This window comes from Crassostrea angulata, chromosome 2 (assembly GCF_025612915.1).
Source record: "Crassostrea angulata isolate pt1a10 chromosome 2, ASM2561291v2, whole genome shotgun sequence".
NCBI classification, from domain to species: Eukaryota; Metazoa; Mollusca; class Bivalvia; order Ostreida; family Ostreidae; genus Magallana; species Magallana angulata.
The window spans coordinates 26,317,351-26,343,980 of record NC_069112.1 but is presented as its reverse complement, the minus strand read 5'-3'; the positions used below and the strand labels follow the sequence as shown (position 1 = coordinate 26,343,980).

The following is a 26,630-nucleotide window of genomic DNA, read 5'->3' as shown; positions in this document are numbered from 1 at the left end:
AATCTACCAGCGTTCTAGTGCATCATATATGTACCTAGAGAATAAAACATTTATACAGTTACACAAAGATTTAAATCACGTTTTTTCTTTCCACGAGTTTAAGAATATTTGTCGGAAATGCAATTCGCTTACAAAATGTGAAGTTTATTAATGCCTTGTTATAATGGTGCGATTTATCTTATTTTTAGTATTTTATCATGTTTACTTTGTGTAGATGTACCGTAATGCTTTCCCATTAACATTCACAGAGCTGATCAAAGATACAATAGATCTATATTACATTCCATTAAAAGGAATGCTTGTTTAAAATTCCGCTTAAGCAGATGTTTCACGACGTAGTTCAATTTGTATGACTGTACACATGAAATAGGTAGTAAAAAGTCGAAACAAATACAATTCAGGCAACACAGATATACTAATACATGCATGAAACACGGGGGAGGGGGGAGGGGTCTGTTTGTGAAAGAAGCTCTTCGTTCTAGTGCTATTTTTTGTTTGTCTGTTGGGTTTCCTAATTGAATTAAGACTTCGATTAAAGGTATTCGTTTCAAAATACATATCAATTTAAGTCAGAATCCGATTCCAATTAACTTCTTTAGTTTTTGATATTTATTTTTGACATTCAGAACAAAGGCTACATGTCAATCGCAACTTCTCGCGGGTTTTCGAGCAAACGGTGCCGGAGAGGCCCGAGAAGTGGCGATTTCATGATTATTACACAGCAGGTATAACTTAAGCATGCTTTCGTGTGCATAACAAGGCAGTTAAGAAGCTAAGCATCAAATCGGCTACAACTTATTCAAATCATTTCAAAAGTATTTCGTTATTGTAAATAAAAATCAAGCGAAGCTCAAGTTTCTCTCTGTCTGAGGAAGAAAAAAAATACTCGAATATTTACGATTGTAACAGAATTCACGATAGAATGAATTAATTGGAGAATATATAGTTATATATGGATTGATAATTACAATACATTACTTGTACATGTATAATTTTTCATGTTTTATCTAAAATAACGGCATTTTTTAAATAATATGCAAAGAATTTACGTCATGATAATTCGTATTGTACACTGAAGAGATGTGAGTGCATACTGAGCAAAGGGAGGTAAACCGCGATAGTGGAAGAAATAATTTCTGATCGACTGTACGTACTGTCAGCGAATACAGAATCAGCTTTATCAAACAGGCACGTAGCATAGTTTATAAATGTGTGTGTGTGTTTTGTTTTGTTTTGTTTTGTTTTGTTTTTTTTTTTTTTTTTTTTTTTGTTTTTTTTTTGGGGGGGGGGGGGAAGCGGGGGCGTGGCAGACTCATCCAAAAAATCTTGACAAGGCCAAAAAAGAAAAGAAAAAAGGGAAACGGTTACTTTCCTAAATCTAAATCCAGAAAATCTTAATGGGGGGGGGATGGTTGGGGTACTGTACCTTTTACTTCAATGCTTATTTCCTTATTTTCAATTCAAGTCTTCCCATAAATAGGGGGGCAAAAAAATAAAATGTACATGTAAATACATTCTCAGGGAATATGTCAATGTCAAAGATCTAGAAAGAATTACCGTGTTTCAAGCTAAATTAATACCTTTTATTATTTTAACATATTAATTAATAACCTAACTACCCCCCCCCCCCCCCGCCCTTTAAAAAAAAAATAAAGAGGAGCAAATAAAAAACGTGACTGTGAGATTAGGAATTCTTACATCCATACTAAGATACTATATATTAATTCTTATCAATTTTGTTCACGTTTGATGGAGTCTATTTCTAATTCATAAATGTATAATGTTCTCTACAGGGCGTGTTTCTGCTTTTGCCTGCTCTTCGCGGTTACGCTGGGATTCAAATCCTTCCAGCACAAGATCCCTAATGGAGACTCAGTGCCCCACCCCTGTAAACCCAACTACCTCTGGCACGGGGTGGGTCACGAGAATGAGTTAGGGGGAGGGTCCAGGAACCCATTCGGACGGGATTTTGACGCCGCGGGAAAGGTAAGAGAACTTCTTAATGTTGATAATTGAAAAACAAAATATCAGCCACTTGCATTGGGACATTTTTTTTTACATAAAGACTATTGATACATTTCTTTTCTAGTTATGAATATGGTCTTTTAAATAAAGACTATTTGGACATGTACGCTGATATATCAAATGACACACTGGAATGAACTTTGAAAGATTTGAAACAAGTGTTGTGTGTGCGGTATTTACAATATGCTTGTATAGAACTTCCAAACATTTTATTGTCTGTATCAATAGCTTAAAAAAAGAAAATTAAAAAAAAAAAAAAAAAATATCCGTAAGGCATACAGATACGGCGAATTAAACAATGCGTTGAATGCGAGAAAGGTCTAAATTTGATTTTTTTCTTCATCTGCTTCGCATTGTTGACAATTTAGATAATCTCTCTCTCTCTCTCTCTCTCTCTCTCTTCCCGATTCGTTTTTACTAAAATTAAAGAACCCAAGCTTCGCAGTTTGGGGTGTTTGTTATTGACTGGCGTTCAATGTACCCTTAATAGATGCCTTAAAATGGTTCATTTTATTCATTTACCCGGGGTGTAAACTGCCAACGAACTCTTCTTTAGCGTGGGAAAGCTGCGATGGCAAACGACTTTGGAATATATAAAATCCCTTATACCATAACACGTATATTTGATCACTCAATGATCAACTGATTAAAAAAACCCCGTAATTATATCTCTTACAGCTAAGTAAAAAAAAATTCTAACATAGTTAAGTAAAGATAATACTGGTACAAGTACCGTTATTAACAATAATTCAAAGCACAAATTCCATAAATATATTCTTCGACTCTTTTATATAATAACGCCTGTTCTTGCATTGTACATATAGTTCTTTAAAATAAAACCATGCAATGTTTTGGGTGTTTTTTAACGTCCCGACCCTGGGGCCATTTAAACTAAGACGAACTCATTTTTTTTATCTGAATCTCATTTTGCTACTACCGTACATGTATATTTATATAATTAATTCTTTCGTAAAAATGAGACTGAGATCAAAAGTAACATTTATTGCCTCAGGGCCAGGATTGAAAAAAAAAAAACGACGCAGCTAGAAAGTTTCTTAGAGTACTGAGATTATTTCACTCATTTAGTTCAAATGTCATACCCAGTCATTTTCACTCGTCATTTGATATATAAATTTCTAATCTCTAATTCATCATAATGCGGTGAGCCTGGGCCAATGTCCGACTCACCCGAAATCTATCTCCGTAGGCCACTCAATGTACAGAGGTAAATTAGTTTAAAAAAGATTCAATTGAATTAAGGAAATGTTCACACTTTGTACAGCGTCAGATCTGAAACAGTTATCTAGGCGGGTGGTCTGTTAGATGCGATGATTGGTTTGTCCACGTACATGTAGAGGTGACCTGGCCCCAGGATCATGTATCAAACTTAGACTTACGTCAAAAGTTGTAAACTATCTTGATGTCTTTTGAATGAAAACATGACAAAATTGAAATGCTACTAAAAGTGTCTTGATATAATGTTGTCAATTACAAATTTCCATTGTCATTTTATGATAAACCATTATTTTATGACAGGTTGAAAATCTGACTTAAGTCTGAAATTGCTTCATGATCCTGAGGCCAGCGGTCATTTTGTAGGACAGGGATATATGGCGGTCCACTTGTCGTTTTGTAATCGATCTCTAGAGTAAACACTTACTTAGTATGGTCGGTCATTTCGAAATTTCTATTAACTGATTTCTAACTTATACAGGTTTATTTGCTTAATATGCTTATGAAAGCATTCGTTTATTTAGATGTAAAAATACAATAATTATGTCGTATGTAGTGTTTAACACTTGTCTTGATTGTCCGTCATGCAATATAATTGCATATAACACCAGTGGTATACGCTAGGCATATACGTGTTTTGCATTTACACACATGGGGGGGGGGGGGGGAGGCTGGCGTACTATATATAACTTCAATTTCAATCCTTATTTCCTTATTTTCATATCAATTTTTTACCTCCAAAAAAAGGGGGGGGGGGGGCAACTCCATGATAATTCAATATTTTATATGTGAATATTAAAAAAAAAACTAGTTGATACGTGCCTGCATTGAACTTTCACCGTTATCGAAATGTCAAAACCGAACAGGAAAAAAAAATATTCAAACCTAAAATATAATTGATTTACTTGAAGTATTATGTACATGTGTATGAATCATGATTACAGGCCTCCATGCATATTCACAATCAGAAACAATTTAAAAATGTACACTGACTTTAGAGAGCATGTGTCAAATCATTCACTAGAGCTGGACTGTGGAACTGTGTCAGAAAGACTCGGACGGAGACGGCAGAACCAACGGTGAAGAACTGGGGGATCCGAACTGTATCTGGCGGGAAAACGCGATTCCGGACAAAAATGCATTCTCACATCCGGGTATCTTTTTTTTGTATTTTTTTTTAATTTTAACATATTTCATTAAGCATGTTAAATGCGATTGAAAAGTTCTGGATTTGTTGAGAATTCAATTATTTCGAACACGTAGACAAATCAGTTTATGTTGGTGTCCACATATACATGTATCAATGTGTTGTATAAAAAAAAATAATTCAAATTCTCTCCGTAATATTTGAATTTTATAATATTGGAAAAAGAATAACAATTTTGCATTAATTACTCACGCTATATCAATATTTGAATCAAAGAACAGTTTTGCTTCAAATGTAGATCTGAAAAATATTCCTTTGATTCGTTATAAAGTTTTTTTATTGACAATTTTACTTTTTTTTCTCATCTGTCCAGGTGTATGCGAGCCTTACGACAGCGACCTCTGTCGGTCTAAGAATACCTGGGTACAGTGTCAGAAAGACGAACTTAGATGTGACGCCATAGACAGCCCAGGTAATTTAAAAAAAACTGCATTGATTGATTCAAATATGGTCCGGAGTGGTCAAATCTAATAAAGCCTGAATGCCTTTTATGAACAAAAACATTAAACGTTCCTAAATTTGCCGTAAACCAGGCATGAGTTTTACTAAGCTTCTTATCTTACGCAAAAATATTATTACTTAAGAACTTCGTAAGATTTAACCTAAGATTTTCCGTACAACCTGAACAGTTCTGTAAAAGAAAATAATTTAATTATGGTTGTAACGCGGCATTTGATTGGATAGAAAAATTTAGTTAAATTTGTATAACCTGGTTTGCACGTCACAATGCACCAACGTACTATTTCACTTGACGTTACGTTTGAATTTTGAACAGATTTATATCATTTTTAAAAGTAAAACGGACTCAATTTGTACAGCAACATCCAGAAAATTAAATTATAAGGAATGAACTCAATATCTACCCAAGTTATACTCGTATAACCTGGGTTGGAGCAATTTACGCTTTTTTATAATCCGCTTTTTTTATAACTTGGGTAGACATTGAGTTCATTTCTTAAATATTAATAAGCTGACGCATATATAACTTTTAACCATTTGTTATTAAATATCCTGCGTCGGATGGCTTGCAAATATGATACATGACTTATGTATAACAGACTCTGCAATTTTAAACAGATTGAATGATTTTACCAGACTCTTGAACGTGCATAATGTTGAACTACACGCACTTTCAAAACTACATGGAAATAATTCTTTTTTATTAGATGTGAAAAACTTTACCATTAGATACCCAGTTACGTCAGTTCCAAGTCAGGAGACGAACTACTTTTGCATGACCTTTGAACTTCCCCAAGATGGCGACTATCACATGATAGCAACAAAACCAGTCATTGACAACGAATACGTCATGCACCATATTCTGCTGTTCGGATGTGGAGAATCAGGTACAGACAAGTACTGTAACTCCTTATTAAAGGCGAGAAATTAATATCCGCGTCAAATCGCGAGAAGCAGTCCACGTGGAGTTTGATATCTCGCGTTTATTTAGAGCGAATAGTGGTTATAATGACTTGCTATAAATGGTTTTCCATAAACGCAATTTTGTTATCTCCCCTCGACAGTTAAGTTTTATACCATTAGCAATACATATAACAGTAAAACTGTTCTTATGTGGATTATTCATTTTTCGAAGTTGCAAGCTCACAATCCAGACAAAGCGTGTTGATTCCAGAGTAGCCAGCAGTGAAAAAGGCAGACCTACGTCACATTCCTCTTTGACACAACTACACAAAGCCCAAGCCATCATTCCAAGTCAAGGGTTTCTGATCCGCTTCTCCTTACATAAAGCGGAGCGGATCAGAAACTCTTGACTTGAAAATGTGGGTCCAAGCTGCCGTTAAAATGGTTCTAACATATCTATTGATATTTACAGTGACAAAAGCCGATACAGTTCCATCTTCGTGCGGAATGGGACTAAGTGGCTGCCAGACTCTGATAGGGGCGTGGGCCGTGGGGGCGAACGGAGAATGTAGTCACAAGGACGTCGGCTTCAGGATCGGCCAAAATGGATTCAAATACGCCATGATGCAGGTAGGTGTCGGGGCAATTCGCCCCCTGTTGCTCTGAACAACAAAAAATAATAAGCTGGAAAGAAATCATGATGTAGATTATAGTTCGTCACTCCCTTTGTGTATTTGACTAACGCACACAATGCAATACTATGTTCGACCGATTTAGGTTTTTTTCTTCGGAAAATTGTTTTTGTTTCAATACACAACTGCAAATTCAATGACGCTTTCTGTTGACATTATTGAGGATTTGATCGAAAATACATATGGTTTAGTTACCTTCATTTAAAATACATGCATTTTTTTAACATATGAAATATTTTTTAAATGAAAGGTCTTTCATGTCAAAGTTTTTCAATTCAATATTGTAAGTAAAGAAGAAAATTGCGGCTGTTTTTAATTATAATTATGTATCGGTTTTGTATCAATACTTTACAATATTTAGGTCGATCTTTTTTTTTTTGACAGTAATACGGACTTTTGGTCGGATGTGACGATCTAGCTTGATCATTAAAACAAGCTGTCAAATATCGACTCTATTTCTTCTTATTCGCTAAGAGAAGATCATTATTCCTTTTATACTGTCAAAACGGGAAAGTGGTTTGTCAAGATCTGCCCCTTGTGAACTGGTTTAAACATATGTTATTGCATAAACGTATACAAATGGTTCAAACACAATTTCTTACAACTTACGAGGTTTTTAACAAGTATAACAATTTACAACTGTGTAGTAGTTTAGAATGGAAAGTAAATAGAAATGGATATTGCTGATATATTTAAGTTATTGAACAAAGGTACATGTATAAACAGTTCTGTTGAATTTGGTCCAGGCAGTAAAATTGAAATTACAAGAACCTGCCACAATCTCTTATAAATCTTTGAACAGCTAAAAAAATATGTTGGTTTAAATTGTGAACTGTAATTCATCTCTGCATCAAGTCAGACAAGTGGCATTGTAATCAATGCATTCATATCTATTCAATCACTGAATGCTTATTATTGGATGTCGTTGGTCCTATAACACACAGAGGCTCTGAAGACAATTTGAATTCCGCGCGTTAACACGGTATGATAAATTTGTCTGCCTTGCATAAGTCTTTAGAAGACCGATGGCATCCAAAAAATAAGCAATCCATGCTTATATTCAAATTCATATTGATGTATGTTTGTATAAAATGTTAGTGTGTCCGAGTATCGTCGCTTTAAAGCTCTTAGTCAGGAATTTGAATTACGGAACAGATCAGCCATAGTAACGCCATTTAGTTCGCTTCAGCGATAAAAAAATAAAGTGACATAAACATTGTGGAGAACGATACTTTAATATGATATACAAGTAACTAAATTGATTAAATATTTTTTAATTTCATCATTGTTTTCTATATCATATTCTCATATCGGGATTATGTGCATTTGGAATGAAAAATCTCGAGATTTCCGAAAAAATGAGCCATGATTTTTATGATAGACATGGCGTTTTGGTCGCCCTATCACGTGACTATCTTGACCAGTCAGATGACACGTTTATATAAAATTATCATATGTAAAGGTGTAATGATATATTTTGTAGAACGATCACAAATTAAATTAAAAAAGTCCACAAAAGCTGATGTGCAACAAATATTGATGATCCCACAGCAACTCAAGTTTTGACAAAAAAAAAAAAAAGAAAAAAAGAATTGCTTTGAAATCATTAGAGTTAATATTGATTAAATTTTCGTGGTATTCGTAGGAAGCCTTCTACAAATGCACATCCTCGACGAAAACAAATTTAGGAGCTGTCATTCTTTCTGTAACTGAAAACCGACACATTATCAAAATTGTATACCCACGAATAAACCAAAAATCACATGAGTATTCATGAAAACTGGTCCGACGTGTTTGAATTATTTTCACAGTTATTGCATGCCGTTAATTTCTGTTGCAGTTTCACTGGAACAACTATGAACGGCGATCGGACTACAAAGACAGTTCTGGAATGACTTTGTACTACACTCCAAACAGGCGACCGAACGACGCCGGAATAATGATGATTGGTCAGACATTCCTAGAAATTCCGCCCCGGAAGGAGCACGTTGAAGCCACCTCCGTTTGTACCGCAGCCGACACATGGATGATTCTGCAAGGACCAGTATATGTGACCCGGGCCTTGAACCACATGCATTATCTAGGTAATTCTTAAATTATAATAAAACTATTGTACTCCATATTCAAATCTAAAACTTGTTTCCCACTGGGGAGAGGAGGCTTGGGAACGAAGACTATTTTTGATTGGCGCAGGGGATAGAGAGAGAGAGAGAGAGAGAGAGAGAGAGAGAGAGAGAGAGAGAGAGAGAGATGGGTTTCAAGATATATATCGATGACGTGAATTTGAACGATTCGCGCATATAATCTGTCATTGATATATGCTGTATCTTTCTGAATCAACTTTTTGCCAGATAAACTATTAACGATTATGTTTAAAAGCGTGCAAACGAAACAAACTCACAATTTAATAAATAATATAATAAATGTTACATTATATTGCAGGCCGAGAACAATACATTGACCTTTACAGAAATGGGGCCAAGGTCACAACACTTACCAATGAACCCGATTACAGTTACGACAGACCACGGTTTATTGAGTAAGCAACACATTAGAATATTTAATTGTCATTAACCTTATACTTCATAGTAGAAGTAAAGATATCTTCAAATATCTTTTAAGATACTAGTAAGTGCATCTTTTACGTCTTAATTCCCCTTTTTCAAAACTAAGATTAATTATTAGCTAACTTCGTTAGTTTCTAAAGCAGAAAACTCAAGTCACGAAACGAAGATAGACATCTAACGAACAGTGTATACTATTAAATGCTTTTTATATACATGTATTCGTTTTGGAAAAATAAAGTCAAGAAAGGTTTTTATATGGTTATATCTCAAGGTTTTCTGTTTATCTTTCTAAAAAGCTACATGTCCTAAATATTTATTGTTTCTCTTGCGAAATGTTGCGCATTTGTTCTTACAAACTGACATGCATTACGTATTAATTTATCCTTTACAAAACCTTCTTAACCAACTATTATAGGTTCGAGGAATCAATCCAGATATTCCCCGGAGATGAAATACGAACAAGATGTGTGTTTAAGTCCACAACCAAATCTGTCACTACTTTTCAAGGCGACGGAACTTCCGACGAGATGTGCTTCGGTTTTCTAACGGTTCATCCGCTTAGTAACACAAGGACTCTCCATTGTTCTTCCTGGAAAAATGCGTCCATTGTAGGTCTGTTCCAAAGTTCCAATGGCTGTGATTGGAGAGTCTTCGGAAACGTAAGCCACCCGGATATGGCCCCTTTATACCAAGGCGTTTCCATGCATTGTCGGCCATTAGGTCAGTGTCTTGAAGAGTGCAAAGAGGCCGTCAAGCGGTTCAGAAGTCACCCATGCATGACGGGCACCAGAGGAGAGTATGTCATGTGGAACGCCGGCAATTCAAAGACTTTCGAGGAATTGAGCTTCTACTCAAAAGTTAGGTCATGTGACCTCGAGATTTTGCGAGAACAACTCTTGACGCAGACGACGAACGGAGATGACACAAACGTAGGAGCGAGGGTTCTACCGGAACTATCGGCTCTTCTGGTTGCTGCTTTACTGGCCTTGTTTTTATAAAAAACATCATAGATCACTGTCTTGTTGATAGAATTAGGATGAGAAGATTTACTTGTGTGCTGATATATAAATGTATCAATGCAATATTATAACATTGTTTTTTTTTTTTCAAGAATTTTAACTAGATGTTTTGAAGATTGACAATGATTTTAACAAATTAAATAAAAAAAAAAGATGCTAAACCATCGAGAATTAATTTTCAAATATGTGAATTATGCGTTCGCATTGAAATAGAGATTTAACAATTATACGGAATCAATGAAGTAGAAACAAATAACTTCTACAGTAAACCCTCTGTATTCCAGCGTCTTTTGCTCGTTAATTTGGTTCGTTTTTTTAGATAGAAAGACAAACTTTTTTTCTTTTTGAGAGAGAGAGATATGCCTTAAAAGATAATTGTAAAAAAAAAACATACATGAAATGCAGATACAGAATTAAATCAGTCCTGGAGTAATATTTTAATTTATTAAAAATAGCTACGCATTTACAAAATATAAACAATACACCATCCCCCCACATCACATATACACCCCCCACACACACATGTACACGCCCCACCTACACACACAAACACGCCCCACCTACACACACACACAAACACGCCCCCCTCCCCTCCACAACACACACACGCTTCCCCTGCCCCCCCCCCCCACACACACACACATCATACACCCCCTCCTTATACACATAAACAAACAACACACACTATTGGTGATTTTCCGGTGTGTGCTTTGATTTAAATATCTCCGAGTTCAGCTACATGAAGATGAACGACAGGAGATCGTTTACACTTGCACGGTGTAGATTCCTTTATTAAATGCCCGACACGCATCATTTCATCGGGACGTACATGTACCAAGAGCGATAAACCCTTCCTTACATCAACACACTCCAACAACTAAAATTTCAGAAAAAAATGGGCGTTCACTTACACGTTTATTTATAACCGGTTGTGTGTTTAGGATTTTCGATACAGTAGATATGTACCGGACTCGAGAGATATATGTGTCTTCATAAACAGTATAGAGTTCTTTAAATGTTCGTCGGTGACCAGTTTTGGGGGAATGACTACTGGCTTAATGTAGGTCAGCTATATACCACGGAGTCTACCTTGACGAGCTGTGTACATGCAAAATCTTAAGGAATGTAAACAAATGATGGCGTTAAATCTTAGCTAGCGGTGCTCCACTTTGAATTTATCCATCGTCTTAAAAACAGGACGTGTACGCTGTTCCATGCACGTGCATTAATCATAAGTAAGTCATTGAGTTTCAATTTTACCACTTCACTGTCAGCTGATGGGCCGACTTATTTTAGATTTTCTCTTTTTCAAGAGTCTATATATTTTTTTTTGTTTTACGAGGAGTTCTTAATCGTTATCATGTTGAGAGACGGATATTTGTAGAATACTTCCTTAACACTTATACTAATTTTTATAATCATTTGGTCATGATTCTGCTTTCCGTATAACAGATTTTCCGTAATTCTCCTGAACCAACTGAAGAAATATATCGGGAAAGAACTCAACGTTCAAGTAAGTATATGTAACCGACCGCCCTGACGGGCAATAACGGTATTATGTAATATTGCAGCCATAGGTAGTCAATGCATGCAGTTCTATTGTTTATGGGTTTATTGATGTTGATACAGAGTTAATTTTATTTGTCTCAGGTTGTTCACTTTCTATTCGAAAAGGAAATGTCTCGTACTACAACATGCATCCTGTCTCTGTCTTATTAATTCAGAAATGTTTGTGTGCATTATCTTATTAACAACTTACCTACATATATACTGCCACTGAGGCCCATATAATGTAGTACCTGAATCTTTTTTAACCGAGTTTGATTATTTGTGAATTTAGAGTTTGACTTATGATTGATACTCATATTTTTTATCGGCCAGTCTAGTCATTTGACAGTGTAAAAATCACCTATTGTTTCAGCGAGTGTAATATCAGGTCCTTGATTCAATATAAAAGAGTGTGAACAATTTATATTTCAGGACGCTGCAATGCCTACATGCACTTCATACTATCTCTCTCTCTCTCTTTCTCTCTCTCTCTCTCTCTCTCTCTCTCTCTCTCTCTCTCTCTTTCTCTCTCTCTCTCTTTCTCTCTCTCACAGGCAGATCCTAGCTAAATGCTGCATTGATGTCGTGTTAGTTGGAAGGAGGATAAATAAAAAGTTATTTTTAGAAAAACCATGATTGATTGGTTTAATTAGATGCTTATGTAATATGCCCAGGACAAAGGAAATAATTGCTGCACATGCATGACTCGTTATTCAATGTGCACAAGTGACATGAAACCTTGTTACATAGGATATGAATGTAATCTAGTTGTGTAAATATATTGATTTCGGATATAACCGTAGCTTTTCCTAATTATAATACATGTAATTGGAAGGTATTGTAAACATATTTCCATTTACTAAGTAGTGTGTTAAGTATTAAATTTTTAGCTTCGTTCGCTAAGAGCACCTTTCATTTTAATTTACATTTTTATCAAGAATATCTATAAACAGACATTTTGAAAACGTTCATTGAAACAGCATTGATTTCTTAAGAAGAGTATATATTTAAACTTGTATGTAACACATACATTGCCACCAGAGGAAATGGCATTGTTGGAGTAGCAACCAGTGATGCTTAAACTTCAAAATAGAGTTTATTTTTCAAATGAATAATACCGGTATGTCAGACTTTAATACATTATTATACAGCATACGCGGATAAAGGAAGAGTGTCTTTAAACTTATAAAATTCACACACAGTGTAATAAAATGCATGAAATAGTCCTCGAGCAGCCCTCAGCCTCTGAAAAGCGCGCGCTTGCCCAAGCTAAGCACTTTTTTGTTTTTAAAAGAAGTAGCTCTCCGACATATTTCCCCCTTCTGAATACAAAAGAACCCACACGTGTCAAAAGTCTTTAATAGTTTTAAACGTTACTATGGAAACAATATTATCGTTTGTCATTCTTCTTGAATGATTTTTAACGTTATATTATGGGAAAAAAAATATTGTATGCGGTCATTTTCAGAATTGCTACCCCCTTACACTGGTTACGTTGTTAAAAAATCAAGTCTGCTAGAATGTTTTAATAATTTGGTTTTCCAAAAAAACATCATCTATGATATTTCTTCTAAAAATTAATTATTCCAACATAAATGTTGTATTAACAAAGCTAACTCAGATTCTCTGCATGGGGAGTAAAGTCACAGCAACGAATGTAAAATTTATCAAAGCAGTGCTTTATTCCAGCAGTAAATAAATATAAAGTCTTAAAATTCACTAATTCTCTATATATTTCAAATTATAAAGAAGTTTATTACTAAATTAACCTTGAAAAGCAAATGCAATTTTTATAAAACTGCAAAACAAATGATTGCGCATGCAGCACGTATGGAAATCGACAGAGACCGATTTCAAAGTCTTTTAATGATAGTTACTTTAATGTGAGAAACATATACAATGTATTTGCCTAATAAAGGCCAAATTTTGTGTGCTTTAAATATCTATGAAAGGATATTGTTCAGTTTTATGTATGAAAAAAAAAACATTTTAAAGATTGATACAAAATGAAAAGATGATGTAACGGATGTTAAATAAAACTTCAAACTACATCCTTTTATATGATACAAGGTAAGTATTTCTTCAATAAGTAATTCAATATTGCTAATGATATTGATTTGTCAAATAATGGCAATTGACAAAAAATTGTAAAATTTATAAAATTTACTTTTCCTGTTTCATTTCATATGTTTTCAACCTGCCCTTGATTTTTATTTCCCGATATTGGCGGTAGTATTTCCGCTGTATTAAGTACTATCGAGAAAAATAAGAATTCCATGTTTAATTAAGTAGGTAAGATTTAATTAACTGATTTAAGAATGTTCATATACATATAGATTTTAACTATTATGGATGGAAATATCACAAACGAATTTATATGACGTTTTCATTTTTCAATCTCAATCATTATTGGATTAGTCTTCATTACATGTAAAGCGAAAATGGCGAATTTTTTTTCGAAGGGGGCGGGGGACAGAGGAATATCTATGTTTGCTGGGGAAAGGGGGGGGGGGGGTCCGGGCCTATTTTCGATAAATTTATTATGTAAATCTAGTTTTTCAGATAGGATCCGCACATACACCGTGACCAAATTTTTCATTCAATTACTTTTTCATGTTTAATAAATTGCTTATAAATCATTACAAAATTTATATTGAAAAATGTCTTTTCATATAAATGTATAAACAATGCATTTTTGAGTGATAAAGCCAGTAACGGGCGTTGTATTATAACTTGAGTTCTTTATATATAACTAAGCTCCTTAACATCGGTAACCATTCATTTTTTAAAATAACACTTAGAGTCAGTGCATATTTTACCAAAAAGAAAATATATACAGTTTCCAATGGATGTCGTTACATGTACATGTTCTCAATAATGTGCATTGTCAAAAAACAATCATATGTATTTGTGTATATATGTTATATGATCGATAATCGAATATACTAGTATACATGAAGATAAACACTTTAACAAATGTCGGGACCGTTCAAAAATGCTGATGCTGTAGTAAATTCGTTCTTACTAGTGGTTTTTACTTTACTGTTAAGTCATGGATGCCTAGATATTTGAAACTTCCCAATTTGTAATATTCAAATCAAAAAATAAAAGATAGTAACGCTTGTTAACGGTAACGCTTGTTAACAAAAAGTCATATATTTGATTGTTTTTCTTTACATCATTGCTTTATTTAGTTTGGATATCGCCAAAAAATGAAGCTATATCACTATTTAAAAGATATATAGGATGGGATTATTTAGAGTATATTGTTTACGCAGAGAAGAAGTGGTAACGCTTGTTAATCCTTAATCATGTGACAATGAAAAGAATCGGATAGATGCCGAGGTTTTGAACAATGCAAATGTCATATAGTAAACACGGATTATATACTTAATTGCCTACAAAATTGATATATTCAAATGAAACTTGATTCATAAAAGATCGTTTTTGGTTCAGTTCTTATTGGAGGGTAAGTTTTGGTAACGCTTTTTAATGTTAATATTGCGACAGGTTTTATTAAACCTTGGTTTAAAATATATTGACGAGTGGAAAATAATGTTTGGGATTTATTACATCAAAAATCTATATTTTTTATTTTTTCCTTTCCCGACTTCAGTAGCTGAAAAATGGACAAATATTATCACTACCCTATATGGCGACATATGGATATCACTGTGACATCTATAATTCAGCTGTTCAAATAATAATTATTCACTTAAAAAATAAACGGCAATTTATTGAATATAAATATTGGATATAAGCTTCACTGGCGTCGGAAACAAATTGAAAGGGGGGGGGGGGCTAGACTAATCCTCAAAAATATATTGAAAAAAAAGTAATTCCCAAAATCATGGAAATCCTAATCCGGGGGGGGGGGGGGGGGGTATACCTTTACTTCCAAAAGAAAAAAAAAATAACTTACCCAATTTTTTTTTCTTCCAAAATCATGAAATTCCTAATCCGGGGGGGGGGGGGGGGGGGGCTAGTATGCTTCTCAATCCAACTTCTCAATCTTTCAAGGTAAATTTAGGAACAATAATCTTTCCTGCGAGAAAAAGTGGGGGGGGGGGGGGGGGGGGCTGAACTCTCTATCATGCTATGTTTCTAATGGTTAGGTATAAATTTGCAAAAAAAAGTGTGGAGGCTAAGCCCCCCCCCCCCCCAGCCCCCCGGTTACGACGCCTATGAGCTTCCAAAATCATTTACTCCAAAACATGTATAATATTACCCCGTTACTTCAAGAAAAAACGATCTTAACTTGAGCGAAAGTGATATTTCAAAATGGAGTCATATAAATGAGAATGACTGATGACGTTTGGCATTTTTATTTGCATTTTGTTCAAAAATCATTTTTTTAATTAAATGACATAGAAACGCATGTATATGTCTCGGAATAGCATGACATATAATGTTGCTCATACACTAACCAGGAAACAAATGAGGGGGAAATAAAAATGCGAAGTTGAAATTACAAGTGGTAACCAGATACCATGCAATTTTTATTTTATTTCCATCCCATTGTTTTATGTTGAGAATGGGAGCTATTTTAAAGTGAAAATATGTTAGTACATATCTTTTGAAGAACCATTTAATTCCCCGTTTTTCATTCACAGGTCATATAGAGGAAAAACTAATGACGATGTGACACTAAAAACCAGAAAAGGATATGTTACAACAACAGAAGTTTAAAACGATCAATCGAGAATTTGGAAAAAGCAATAAGATGCCACAAAAACAATTAATTTGTTAGTAATATGGATGGGGATTCTTCAAAATGGACAGTCGTCAGGCAACTTCTTGGGAAAATTCTTCACCAACAGACGGACGAATATAAACCGGAAGTATATGTGCGCATGCTCAGAAACCCTTCCATCCGGGTGTTTACGCTGCTGAAGAGGAGGCTAAAAAAATCAGACAATGTTTGGACGGAAGGCTTTCTTAATGGTGGAGGGCTCGAAATGTTGTTGGAGGCGATTGATGTCATCAGTTCACGGAGAGTCACGAAGTTTTCCGAAGCTTTGAGGCTACTAGAATGCGTCTTATGCATAGAGAGATTGGTGAATTCCAAGCTTGGGTTATCGTTCCTGATACAACATGACGGTCACATAAAGAAGCTTGTCAAAGGTTTGGGTTTCGATTTTCTCCAAAATTTATAACAATTATACATTGCACTGTAGTACATGTATTTCTGTATGCAAGAAAATATTTGCCCCAGTTTTATTTTCGCCCCTTTCGCACTGTGAGCGGACGAATTAAAACTTGACGAATTTCATTGTTTCGAATTATCTTTTTTAACAAAGAACTGTGTTTTGGCGAACTCAAGATGGGACAAGACTGTTTGCAAGTGTAGAAGGGTGAAAATTGCTTTGTATACAGTTTCTGTATTTAAATTCGTTTGTTTAGTTTTTTGCCGATTTTCACTGGTTTTTAATCGTTCTGATAGGTTTTTTTTTGTGGGCAAACAATCCAAAAAAGCTACTGTGAATGATTACACAGAAAGTTGTTTGATACACTAAAAGACTACAATTGCGTAAACGTGTTTTTTTTAACTCTAATTCGATGCCCCAAATAGTTTGTTTAGTGAGGTTTCAATTAAATTGTTTTGAAATTACCTATCTTCAGCTTTGGACACAACTGACACGTTGGTCAAGAAGCACGTGTTTGACCTACTTTCTGCTCTGTGTGTGTATTCCAGGGAGGGATATCGACTCACACTTAACGCTCTCGACAGCTACAAGGTACAATGGCAGTTTATTAACATAATAAACTTCAGTCTTGATATAAACTCTATCTACTTATGGTAATTTGTACAAATCTTTGCAACGTTTTCTGACCAAATGTTAAGTTTTAAACATGCAAGATTACATCTTTTACTACATATTCTAACTTGTTGATCATTGAACATTAAACCTGAAAGCTGTAAGCAATTATTCATATTTTAAAAGTTCTTAACTAAAGTTTGATGATAAAGCATTTTTTTATATTAACATTTTTGTAACAATTGTGTGGTATTTTAGGTTTAAACAATACCCTTTTTCCTTATAGACCCAAAAGAAACAACGATACCGGTTTAGTTTAATCGTTAATGAGCTGAAATCGGCAGATGATATTCCATACCGGGCTACACTCCTAGCTGTTGTAAACTGTATAATTGTTGCCAATGAGGAAGTGAAAGACAGAGTTACCGTTCGTAACGAATTCATTGGTAAGTTTAGTACCCTTAGTACTTTGATTTTCGATTTTTTTTCGTTTGTTTGGGGGGGGGGGGGGAATATTCGTTTTGTATTAAGAAAATACAAGTTAAATTCTCTTAAATTAAATTATAAGCATACATTATTACTTTAATGACCTGTTCTTGTTATACTAACTATCAAAGACCTGCAACGATATACGTAGAGATGTTACAATCATATTTATGATACTCTGTGTTTTGTTTGTTTCAAGGATTAGGTATATTGGACCTAGTCGCCGATCTACGCAATATCGATGACGAGAAAGTGATAATTCAGTGTGAAGTGTTCGACGATGAAAAACAATCGGATGACGATGAAATAGTGAAATTAACTCCAGGCTGTGTTGATATCAACAACCACCGAGAAGTCTTCAACGCTGTATTTCACAAGGTTTGTATCATTGGCGTTGCTATCAGCGAGATATCAATGTGAGATATTGATATCAAGAATCAGAAAATCTGATTTTGATATCAAAAGCAACGAAAAGGTTTTCAACGCTGCGTTTAACAACCGCTGCATCAATGATCCTGATATTAATGTTGGATATCAATATTGATAAAAACATATTAAGAAATTGATATAAAAAGGCCCAGACATGTTCTCAACGCTGGTTTCACAAGGTTTGCAGACATGTCCTAATATCAGCGTTGTCAATATGGGATATTAATTTAAGAAATCTTTATCCTTAGAAAGTCTTATCAACAGCCATACGGAGATTAAAATCATTGACATTATCAACCACAAGAGGGCCTAAATACTGTGTTTTAGAAGGTTTTCATACATGGCTCTTATTCTATCAATATTACTACATGTAATGTAAGATTTGGATATGATTTATGTAAAGTCCTGTAGATTAGAGTTTAAGTAGTCGCACGACATGCTAGAATGTTGCTGATATCAAAATATTTTTGACAGACGTTTTCAATTATGAGGGTTAAGTTCAGACAAGACATTGTTTGCTGTTCATTTGATTGTTTTTTATTTTTTTATTTTTTAGGTCTACAACACACCGTTGTCCGATATTTTTTTGAACGTTCTACAAACTTTATTACAATTTGACCCCAATAACCCAATCAGGTGTGTACAATATATTAGGGTTTTCGTAACTTATTTCATATATTCTGATGTATCATATATTTTATAACATTATATACAACAAGATTTGTTTTTATAGAATTTAATTTAAAGGTATTCAGTTATCCAATGACAAAGCAAATATAACAGTGCAACGTGTCATATATATGCCATAATTTGTTACATTTTGTTATTGCATGTACATTGTTTTTTTTTAAAATTGTTTTGTACAGATTAAGAAATCAAGTATGTCGTCTTTATATATATACAAAATACGTTTAATATATAATTATCATATTTTATTATTATCAACAAAAATTAAAACCAATAATCTAAAAAGTATCTTTTAATTCTAATTCAATTACACCACGTCACAAGATCGATTGCGATTCAAGAGGGTTTTTTTCATTTTTAAATTTATGTGCCTAATGTAATTAAACTATTATATATGCTAACATGCCACGCCGGGTGCCAACATACTACACCATAAGCATGACTATACATTAACATACTACACAATATGCAGCAAACTAAAACATAAGTAAAAAGTATACCCTATGCTAATTTACTACACCATATGCTTACATGCATTTTGCCACATGCATTACATCAACATATGCATATGCAAAATGCTAATCTAAAACCTAACATACCACAGAAAATGCTGACATACTATACCATTTCCAGAAAAATCATGAAGAATATGATTGGTCAGACGGAGACACAATTTCCTATTTGATTGATTATTTCAGTGATGTTCAGTGGAATATAGTGGAAACGTCCGTCAAGCGAGCTTTTCTGATCGACGAAAAACAGATAAAGAGGGCCGAGCTCCAAGGCGCAAAACTTGAAGAGCTTCCTCAATACGTAGGGTCATCTGAGGTAAGAACAAATACAATTTATTTCAGGGGGAAATGGGAAGGCTTTGTAGTACCGATATTTAAGAGAAACGAATTACATTTTGGTACAGCTAAAATGATCTTTTTGCACAAAACGAAAAACATACATTGCAATCCTACCTGCATTGAAGAAATGGATCCATATGTTTATAATTTTATCTAAATATAAATGATAAACGAATTAACTTAGCCATGATAACCCTATCATGAAATGAGAAATTGACCAGCAACAAAAAGGGCTTCCTACTATATAATTTTTTTTCCTTCTCATTTAGTCAGCTACGGTAAAAACTGCACAACCTCCACCGCCACCCCCACCACCACCACTTCCCAGTGCAGGACCTCCTCCACCCCCGCCTCCACCGCCACCACTTCCAGGTCATGGACAACCACCACCTCCGCCACCACCACCACCACCACTTCCAGGCGGGGTACCGCCTCCACCCCCGCCACCAGGTGTGGGCCCTCCCCCGCCTCCCCCACCTCCTGGAATACATCCCTCAGTTGTGAAACCACTGGAAGGATCAGCACCTACGTCACCTAAACCCAAGATCAAGATGAAAGTGGTGAACTGGACGAAGGTTCCACCCCGTACTATATCTTGTAAGGAAGAAACTCAAAGGAAGAGCATTAATGAAATCCTTCCCTAATTAGCCTCTTTATCATTATGTATACCTAGTGGTGTTTTAGCCCTTACACAAGTGTTTTAGACTACATCAAACAGCACGAAAAAGCTGTATCGCTTTCGGGGCTAGGATTTTTACATTGCTGTCCTATATTCCGATTTCCCCTTTACGTTACTCTTTCAATAACTAAATTAAAAGAACAAACTCTCTCTCTCTCTCTCTCTCTCTCTCTCTCTCTCTCTCTCTCTCTCTCTCTCCAATCAATAATTATATTGTGTACATATTTTTAGCTTTTGAAAATATATGGAAAGAAGTGGAAAAGCTGCCAGAGGCTGAATGCATCGTTGTAGACTATGAAACTCTGGAAAAGCTGTTCTGTCGGAAACTGATCGCTAAAGCACAGAACAAACCGAAAGTGAAGCCACCTAAGGAGGTAAGTGGGAACAATCAAACATGCATTCTCTTTCCGGGTTTTTCAGGAAAATGTAACGTACGCGCCCTTGTAAACCAACTTTTTATAAACTTTAAAATGATCAATTTTTAAACATACTTTTCGTTAACATTAAACATGGATATTTTTATTGAGATTGAACCTAAATTCATTCAACTTACAAAAGGATGCGGAAATGTAACAGAATAGACATTTTAATCTGTCAAGAAAATGCTTTAAACAAATAAGCAACATCTCGGGTTCATTTTACATCAAATTATATCACCCGTTTAATAAATACTTAAGTACATTTGAGATTTCCCTTTGAACTCTGTGGGAAAAAACCCCTCGAGAAATTGCATCTTAGTCATGCATTTTCTATAGAGTTACATGTAATACCGTAATTTTTTTTTTTTTTTTTTTTTTGATTTTTAAATCAAAAATATGATTGAATAGTTTATTACAAATAAGCTATGAAAAGTTATCATAATAGTTAATCATCCACATACATGTACACAAAAACTGTTATAATTTCCTGCAATTTCATCTAAAACCATAGATAGATTATGTGCTTAAGTATATAAAATGGCATTACATCATAATAAAAAAAAAATACAGCAGTTATACATTTCAGTTGTTTTTGTGTCAAACATTTTAAGAAATCTTTTGGATGAGCAAAAGTTCAACTTCTCCAACTATCTGCAGATCTTGCTACTTGATCCCAAACGGAGTATGAACACGAACATATTCCTCAAACAGTTCAAAGAATCACACAGTGAAATTGTCGCCATGATCAAGGAGGGGGACATAGACAAAATTGGTCCAGAGCGCCTGCGTGGCTTACAGAAAATACTTCCGGTTGAGGATGAGGTACAGTGTATAAATCTTTTATTGTTCTTGAAAAAAAATGTAACAATGTTTCGGAGGTATGATCAATATTTTGGTTAAATTTGCTGAATATAAAATTAATTACTTTTTACAAGATATAAAGAAACAGACAATTATCTGTGTCACTATCTATCATGACAAAATGAAATACAAAATTGTTTTTTTAATTGTTGATTACTCAGTTGAACTGATGCGTCATTTTCCTATTGCAAAAAAGGTCGCAATGCTAAAAGAGTTTGACGGTGATAAAGAAAAACTTGGCAATGCCGAGAAGTTTTACGTACAACTTATCCAATTACAAGCCTTCGATACCCGAATCAACGGCCTGGTCCTAAAGGACGAGTTTAAACAGGATGTTTCCGCCATTCGACCAAACATTGAGTCAGTGGTCAACGCGTGCCAGCATTTACTGCACAACGAGTCGTTTGAGATGTTTCTAAGATACGTTCTGGAGACTGGAAACTTCATGAATGCGGTAAGGTTTTTATTGTGATCTATCTATCTATCTATCCATCCATCCATCCATCCATCCATCTATCCATCTATCTATCTATCTATCTATCTATCTATCTATCTATCTATCTATGCAAATGCCTTTGTTAAAAATCGATGAAAAACACGAAAAATTAAAACGAAAACCTTCCAAACCAAATAACAACATGTGTCTTAATCCATCATACATTTGTTATACAAGTGAATTATGACAATAAATTATCTTCCTGTTCCTGCAGAAATATGCGATAGTAATAATTTTATCTCTTTGTTACGTGTACCTCCTTATTCCTTCAGGGAGGTTACGCTGGCGACGCAAAAGGCTTCAAGATTAGTTCATTGAACAAACTGAGAGACACACGAGCAAGCAATCCCAGGGTCACCCTGCTACATTACCTCGTGGAGGAGGCGGAGAAAAGGGACAAGGACGCCCTTGCGTTTGTGGGGGAGCTATACCCTGACCTAAATAGGGCCTCCAAGTAAGGGACCTTAAATAAACGATTGTTATTTATAGACATGCAAATGGACCAGCTTATCATTTTAAGAATGAATTAAAAATTTATTTTTTAGTTATGAAATGGTGAAGGGCAGTTTACGCTTTTTTGAAATCTGTTTAAAACTATTTGATATCGTATAAAACTAATAAATATTGAATTCGTTGCTTATAATTATTTTTTTACCCCTAATTATAGATAAAAACGATAATTTGACCTTTAAAAAGACGTAAAAATGCACAAAATTCTAACGTACCATCACGCGGATTGATAAGTTCCTACTGTGACGTAGGCAACATTTTTTATATGATATAAACACATTTTTTAGCCAATCAATAAACGCGTTACAATCAGAATCAAATTATTTTGTTTTTAAACAACTTGTCTCTGTTTAATATGTAGCTGCTCTCGGTAATCAAAACAGTCGTTGATTGTAGACATAAGTCAATCCTGTGTTGCCCTCCTTTATAAAACTGTCGTTTACTGAATTTTATTTTTTATCAAATTGAATTAGATACACCACTATATAGTCTGGTACTAAATATAATTTGATATACCAAAATTCAGTAAACAACAAAACCAATGTGCTTTATGGAAACGTGTTCAAATATCATATTAAACCGCATTATTCTCAAAAAGGTTCACAATTGATGCTCTGACAGCAGAAGTGAAGGATGTTGAGGATAGTGTTTCAAAACTTGACAAAAACCTTAAAAACTGTCCGGCAGACGTCAAAAACCAACTCAAAAGTTTTTTACAGGTACGTTTTCATCTTTATATTCTATCAAAGAATTTCTTTGATAAGAATTACCAACCTTAACAAAAGGAAATCAGTAATCATATTGATAACTCTACTTAATGAAAACATGGGTATCACGTTCAAATAATATTCTGTTTACAATAATAAAGTATGAAATTTTCAGTCAGGGTTTCCAAAATGGTTGAAAAAAAACCCTGAAACAGTTTGTATCTTTACTCAATACCCCCCCCCCCCCCCGAAAAAAAACACATCAAATTTAAAGTGATGACTGATAATATATTTTTTACTTTTTAATTATGAGAACGGACATAAGAAAATGTGTAAAAAATTGATTATACACATTCTCTAGCAATAAAAGTCCCTTATCACGTCAAAAGTTTTTAAAACTCGTATGTAAACAATCCGAGTTGTTTTGGACATTGCTTTGAGTGTCACGTGATTGCGATTGCTGTCCAAATATAGTTACAATGGAATTGACGTAATGAGAACCAAAAAACACCCTGGAATCTAAGGTTTTTTCGATGTCTTTAGTAAGACAAATGCATTCATAGATAGTGTATCTTAATTAATATTCAAATAAAATTAGTTCTTTGACTAGAAGACAGGATGTGTCACCAAGAGTCCGCCTGGTCATAATAAATGCCCGCTGCAGTATTTACATTCCCATTGCGTTTGCGTGACTATGAAGCGGAAGGGAAACTCAATAATTACGTGTTGATCCAAGGACTTATTTTTTTTCTTTTTTGATAAGATTTTTTAAATTTTGAACACTGTAAATTTTCAATAGTTCATCGTTTCATATGATACATTTGAACTTCGATGTATCAAAATCTGATACTAACATCTCAAATACAATGGATATGTGTAAATAGTGTTTTTGTCGTCACAACCACTATTTTTGAACTGTTTAAATCCCAATATCTCGAATAATTTGATAACTCAAAGATTTAAACAGTCCTATTTAGTTCGAGATAACGAAGTATGACTGTATATAAGAGATGTAGAAATCGCTTAAAAAATGATATCTGGTAATTCATGGGTTTGCGCCTCACCATGTCACTTTAAACAATTCTAATCAAAGGTGGCTTATTATTCCTTTACGTCAACCGGTTGTGTTCATAACTCTAAAAACACTACTTTAAATTGTTCCCGAAAACAACCACAATAGGACAATTGAAAAATAATCTCTCAAATTACAAGCATTTTTCTATTTATAATAAAATGCCACTGCATTCTATAAATAGCTTTTAAAGCTTTTATTATTTGTTGTTGTCTTCATTCACAGAAGTGTGTCAAACAAATTTTACCGTACAATTTTGTGGCACCAATAAAAACTTTAAACTGTCAATTACTGAGACAAAATCATTGATACATTATATTTATTAATAGACATTGCTGTTATATTACAGGAAGCCAAGACCGAGATAAAGTCACTGAAGAAAGATTTTAAAACGATTGATTCTTGGACGAAAAAATTAGTTAAATATTTTTGTGAGAATGAGAAAAGTTTCAAGTTGGATGAATGTATTGAAACCCTAAATACATTCTGTGAGAATATCCAACGGTGTAAAAAGGTATGATATTATGATATTGCTACTTACTAGTGAAAGTTAGGTTGAGCAGCATTTCAAGGCTAGCTTTTTGTTACTCTTAAACAAATAAAGAGAGAAAATTCAATGTCCAATGTTGTAGAAAAACGATGTTTAAACTTGATAATAAAGTAAATGAAATTGTTTGAAAAGACATTTAAAATAACGAAGTGAGTTGTGGGGTTGGGCGGGTTATTGCTTTGTTGTACATGTATTCAAAAGAGTTAAAACTTCAATGTGCTTTTAGTAATTACATCAATAAACAAAAGAGCACATCAGGTAATGATTTCCGATTTAAGTTAGCCATTGACCTTCAAAATTGCTCATTAATTTTTCTTCTTAAAAATCTCTTAATTCAAGCCCATGGCATTTAGCTCAAAGATATGATTTTAAAAAGTTAGCTTAAAAAATTGAGATTTGAACAATTCAAACAACTAATCTTATGGTGCACATATTTTTGGTTAGGAAAACGAAGAAAGAAAAGTTCAAGAGGAAAAAGCAGAGCGCAGAAAGAAACAAAAACTAGCAGCAGCCAAAGCCTCTCCGAAACGTAAGTGTCGTTAAAATGAATTTTATTATTTTATAGTTAAAAAATTATAATTATATTAACCTGTTTAAAACCAGGATATCAAGGATTTCAATATCTATTAACATATTGCATTGACGGGATCATTTGCCACGAGTATGTTTCCTTGAAATTGTGATTTTCACTCAGTCAATGAAAATTGATTTTCACGAAAACACTTATTACCACACATCTTGCATGGATGAGAACTACTGTTGGTAGATTGATCCCATAACAAAATGAAGCATTAAACTGATTTGATACAATCATAATATATTTTTTAAAATAAATACAATTTTTTTTAACATAAAAAACTAGTAAAAAAAATTTTAAGTAAACTTTTTTGACTTGATTTTCAGAGCCAACGAGACCTATAGAACAAGAAGAGGATAATATTTTGGACCGCTTACGTGCTGAAATTAGACAAGGGATCAATCTCCGCAAAACAGCACCCTCATCAGGCTGATTTCAACATTATGTGCAGAGAGCTGCATGATTCAAAAACCGGTTTATGTTAGCAAAATACTGAAAAAGCATGTGAATATCTTGTCAATCAAAGTTGTTTAATAACTTATTAAAGCTTTTGAAACGCGTCGAGAGCATTGATTAGATTGATTGATAATCCGAGATATTTCATGCGTAGACACCTCTTGAAGTGTTCTGTTTGCTCGAGAAGTAAAACCGATTGTATGTAAATAGCTTATGAAAAACGAAACGTGTTTCATCAAATTAAAGAACATCTTTGGGACAAAACGAATGCATTTTTTGTGAAACTGAGTACTTTCGTTTACATTTACTATGTTACAACGAAACTGTAGTCGTGTGTATACATAGAACTATTTTGTGCAATTATATGTTATTAAATTCAAGATGCAAACAATAAAAAATAGTTTAATTACTTCATGTTGTTTTTGTCTGGTAAATCAG

General features: G+C 34.2%; 2 protein-coding genes across 4 annotated transcripts; both read left to right on the top strand.

Annotated features, from left to right (window-relative positions):
* The first annotated feature begins 1,758 nt into the window (after positions 1-1,758).
* Positions 1,759-10,176, top strand: LOC128171970 (tyramine beta-hydroxylase-like). The gene is made up of 8 exons (XM_052837745.1): positions 1,759-1,986; positions 4,283-4,412; positions 4,779-4,877; positions 5,632-5,811; positions 6,300-6,457; positions 8,360-8,603; positions 8,962-9,058; positions 9,502-10,176. The coding sequence occupies exons 1-8, from the start codon at positions 1,774-1,776 to the stop codon at positions 10,082-10,084; spliced, it is 1,704 nt and encodes a 567-aa protein (XP_052693705.1). The 5' UTR covers positions 1,759-1,773; the 3' UTR covers positions 10,085-10,176.
* A 781-nt stretch (positions 10,177-10,957) lies between these two features.
* On the top strand, positions 10,958-26,309 carry LOC128172149 (inverted formin-2-like). Of its 3 annotated transcripts, XM_052837909.1 has the most exons (17): positions 10,958-11,340; positions 11,558-11,618; positions 16,267-16,777; positions 17,276-17,391; positions 17,699-17,858; positions 18,098-18,276; positions 18,884-18,963; positions 19,713-19,842; positions 20,135-20,462; positions 20,776-20,918; positions 21,621-21,785; positions 22,021-22,278; positions 22,593-22,774; positions 23,429-23,549; positions 24,959-25,123; positions 25,604-25,688; positions 26,063-26,309. In XM_052837909.1, exons 3-17 carry the CDS (start codon positions 16,408-16,410, stop codon positions 26,167-26,169), a joined length of 2,589 nt encoding a protein of 862 aa, XP_052693869.1. In that variant the 5' UTR covers positions 10,958-11,340; positions 11,558-11,618; positions 16,267-16,407; the 3' UTR covers positions 26,170-26,309. The 3 variants fall into 3 exon arrangements, with proteins under 3 accessions (XP_052693869.1, XP_052693871.1, XP_052693870.1); XM_052837911.1 differs by lacking the exon at positions 11,558-11,618; XM_052837910.1 differs by lacking the exons at positions 10,958-11,340; positions 11,558-11,618 and adding an exon at positions 13,849-13,945.
* Positions 26,310-26,630: the final 321 nt, after the last annotated feature.